The following is a 3475-nucleotide window of genomic DNA, read 5'->3' on the forward strand; positions in this document are numbered from 1 at the left end:
AGGTACGAAATTTTCGTAATAGCAAATCTTAATCAACACCGAAATAAACGGCAAAAAGGATAATAAAGAAAGAAAAAGAAAGAGAACTATCATAAAATGAAATAAAAAGAGCTACAACAGAAGGGTTGCCGACACGTGTAAAAAACACATAGCACACGCGGTTGGTCCAAAACTAAACACCAAAAAAGCTTATTCTCTATTTATTACTATCAACAATACTTCTTCTCTAAGTTTAGTTTAGAAAACTAAAAAAAGTTGGGACCCCAAAGGGTCACTATCCAAATTTACCTTTCCAAATTAAGTTTAATTAGACTTAAAATAAATATCCTTAATTAAATGAAAAATAAAAGTATTAAAGAGACCAATTTGATTTACGCATTAAACAAGTGAAAAATCCAGCTTGCCGGGTCTCGAAAAGAGTGTTAAGTTCTCCACTAGTAACTTCCATGGATGGATGTGTCAGTGCTTAATCTCATTACTAAACATATTTAATTAACATAAACATAAAACATACATAACAAAAAGTAAAAATTGGAAATTGAAAATGTAATCATTTTATTTATTACTTGAATAATATTTGATTGGCCAAGGTGGATGGGACAAGTTGGGAACTGAAAATTAAAAACTTGTATATGACAATGAAAAAGCTTAATCTGAGTGATTAACATAGAAACCCCTAACTTCTCATATTGTCCCAAATACAAAAACAAAAGAGGGACAATAATAATCCACCACCTTCTTCCTTTTACAGCCAAAAAAAAAAAAAAACCCAAGAGACCAAAAGGCTGTGCTAATCAAAAGTAAAGACATCTTATTAATCACCTACGCCTAACCCAAAAGAACAAAATATGGTCACCATTTTTCTTCATCATATAATATTTTCATTTCATTTTTTTTTCTTTTCTTTCTTGAGACCCCTGTTTTTCTCTGTACTATATATTATATATAGCAAACTAACATATTATATCCCTAAACCTTTACTGTTTCTTTCTTTCCATTCTTACCCTTTATAACCTAAAAATAAACCCAAAATAAAACGAAATAAGTAGATAGTCTTAACCCTAGTAAGTCCAGTCTTGGGGCAGCCGAATCTCATGGTTCACTACTGGTAGCTGTTGAGGCCTCATGTTGCGTTGCTTCGGATGATGATTATATGAAACGACATTGTTGTTGCTTCGAAGCCTTAACGACACATCTGCAAACGACAAGTTAACACAAAAACGACACTATTAGGTTCAAACAAAAACAAATGCCATTTAAGAGTAACTGGTACAGAATTAAAGGCTTTGAATTTTAAGTACCAGTTTCAGGACCAAATCTTCCATTGTAGCGAGGTTGAAGCTGGGGCTGGCCACACATGTCGTCTAAGTTCAAGTTCAAGGCCTGGACAACCCTAGCTGGAAGCAAAACTGTGGAACAAGCTGTACAAGAAACATTAATTAACATGTATTAGTAAAAACAAAACAAAAAAAGTCCGAAAAGGAAATAGTAATAAATACCCAGTACCCAAAAAAACTTCCTCTGCTCTTTCAATGATGTTAACCACTAGATTTAAGGGTCCTATCTATGTATTTCAAACATAATAAATTGAAAACAGCTGTGTACTACTATTCAAAGAACTGCAACGTCGTCGTACCAGGCTTTCTACGCGTTTCAGGTTGGGTCCCAACTTGACGAGGCAAGAAGACACCGGTACCGACGCTTTCTCTTTTTGCGGCCGGGTTACCAAGAAAGACGGCTCTCATTCCAGACCCATTTGGCTGGCTCTGACCCTGCTGTAGTGGAGGCCATGCAGATGGTGACAACCCTAGAGGTCGGTTGTTTTTGGTGCTCCCCATGAACTCACTGTTTCGTGCTCTGTTCATTGCCACTGGTTGGGGCTGGTTCATCTGGTACCGTCCGGGGACCTTAGTCTGAGTAGTACTGGCTCCCCATATCGCAGAGCTCTGCTGCTTCATCATTTGTTGTTGTCTAAGTTGCTGAAACTAAAAGAAAGAGAGAAAGTGTTATGAAAAAGTTCGAGGGAAGAACAACAAGACTATGAGCTCCATTAGAGTGAGTACCTGTGAGGCTTGCAATTGCTTCTGAGAAATGGACTGGTTGAGATAGAAACCGATATCAGGGTTTGGAGTATTAGCCACCGGAGAAGGCTTGGTAGGTGGACCCAAGAGTCCCCTGCTATGGTAGAACATGTACTCTTCTTCGTTCATCCTCATCTTAGCGACTTCACCGGCGGCGGCGTTCAAAAGATCCCATGTCTCTGGAGGAGAGGAGACTCGTGAATGAGCTTTTGGGCTTTCACGGCTCGACCCTTGTCCGCAACCGCAACCATTCCCAACAGCGCAGAGGGTTGATTGAGGCGAACCAGACATAGTCCTTGGCTAGAACATCGAAAACCCAAAACCCCAAATCAGAAAAAGAAGATAAAAAATACCCAATAAAAGAAAAAATAAAAGAGATAATAAGAAGAATTAATACTACTTCGTTACTATACCTTTCCGTTCTCAGAAGCAGTATTCTTAAAACCACCTTCCAAAGTAGAACGAGCCATTTGAAGAGACAAGCCAGCGAGGTATTCCTCCTCGTCACTCTCGGTCTCGCTCGAACCTACCACTGACTCGACCGGAGAACTTAGATCCGACGGAACCCCAAGTGAGCCAAAGCCACAGGAGAACTCGTATGGAAACAGAGACCTGGTATAACCGTCTGCTTCAGACCCAAACGCAACCCCATCTTTGTAGTTCTTAGTCTTGCTATTCTTAACGTCGATGAGCACGTCGTCGTCGGTTAAAAACTCCAGCGGAAGCCAAAACTCGGCGTCGTCGAAACTCTCAGCCATCTCAAGAAAGAAAAACAGAGGAGGCGATTCCTGCTTCGTTAAGCTGAGATTGAACAAAAGAGAAGCGAACCGTATATGGGTTTTCGGCTCCAAGCAGAACCCAAAACCCGAAAATGGGAGAAAACGCAGAAAGAGAGAGGTAGAGGAAAATGAAGCGCAAAGGTCCGTTCACTGAACACAAAAGGGGTTTTTTATAATATCCAGACCGAATTGCTTTGCAATATTAATTAAGAGAGAGAAACACAGAGAGAAATATAGAGAGAGAGGGAGCAAGAGGGGGTTCGTATGCGTATATATTTGTAAGAGTTGGAGAAAGCGACTAGCGAAAACTCATTGCAGTGGCGGAGAGGAGAGAGAGGGCTTTTCAGGGAGCACAGCAGAGCAGAGGAGAGAGGGACTGAGTAAGGGGAGTGAGTCACGCGAGTTATATAAAGGAAGTGAAAAGACGCGCGGAGTTGGAACAAAAAGTGGGGTCCAGGGAGAGTTGTAACCAGGTAATATGGATATTTTTGTAGAGAAAGATTTTTGGTTGATAAAAAACCAAATATATATATATAATGAAATTTAGGTTTTTTGAGGAGCTGTGATTGGGGGAGTAATTGGTGTTGTATTTATTTTTTTTATTTTATTTATATA

At 39.7% G+C, this 3475-nt stretch overlaps 1 protein-coding gene across 1 annotated transcript; it reads right to left on the reverse strand.

Annotated features, from left to right (window-relative positions):
- Nucleotides 1-538: 538 nt before the first annotated feature.
- Nucleotides 539-3230, reverse strand: LOC133801257 (uncharacterized). The gene is made up of 5 exons (XM_062239436.1): nt 2495-3230; nt 2064-2381; nt 1637-1985; nt 1302-1421; nt 539-1195 (listed from the first exon to the last, which is right to left on the reverse strand). Exons 1-5 carry the CDS (start codon nt 2837-2839, stop codon nt 1062-1064), a joined length of 1266 nt encoding a protein of 421 aa, XP_062095420.1. The 5' UTR covers nt 2840-3230; the 3' UTR covers nt 539-1061.
- Nucleotides 3231-3475: the final 245 nt, after the last annotated feature.

This window comes from Humulus lupulus, chromosome 9 (genome assembly GCF_963169125.1).
Source record: "Humulus lupulus chromosome 9, drHumLupu1.1, whole genome shotgun sequence".
Taxonomy (NCBI): Eukaryota; Viridiplantae; Streptophyta; class Magnoliopsida; order Rosales; family Cannabaceae; genus Humulus; species Humulus lupulus.

What these genes read in the sequence shown, in the direction of transcription:
- LOC133801257 (XM_062239436.1), bottom strand. Translation starts at nt 2,839, where the DNA reads ATGGCTGAGAGTTTCGACGACGCCGAGTTTTGGCTTCCGCTGGAGTTT. An exon ending in CTGCTTCTGAGAACGGAAAG is followed by an intron (nt 2,382 to 2,494) that starts GTATAGTAACGA and finishes TCGATGTTCTAG; the next exon opens with CCAAGGACTATGTCTGGTTC. An exon ending in AGCAATTGCAAGCCTCACAG is followed by an intron (nt 1,986 to 2,063) that starts GTACTCACTCTA and finishes TCTTTCTTTTAG; the next exon opens with TTTCAGCAACTTAGACAACA.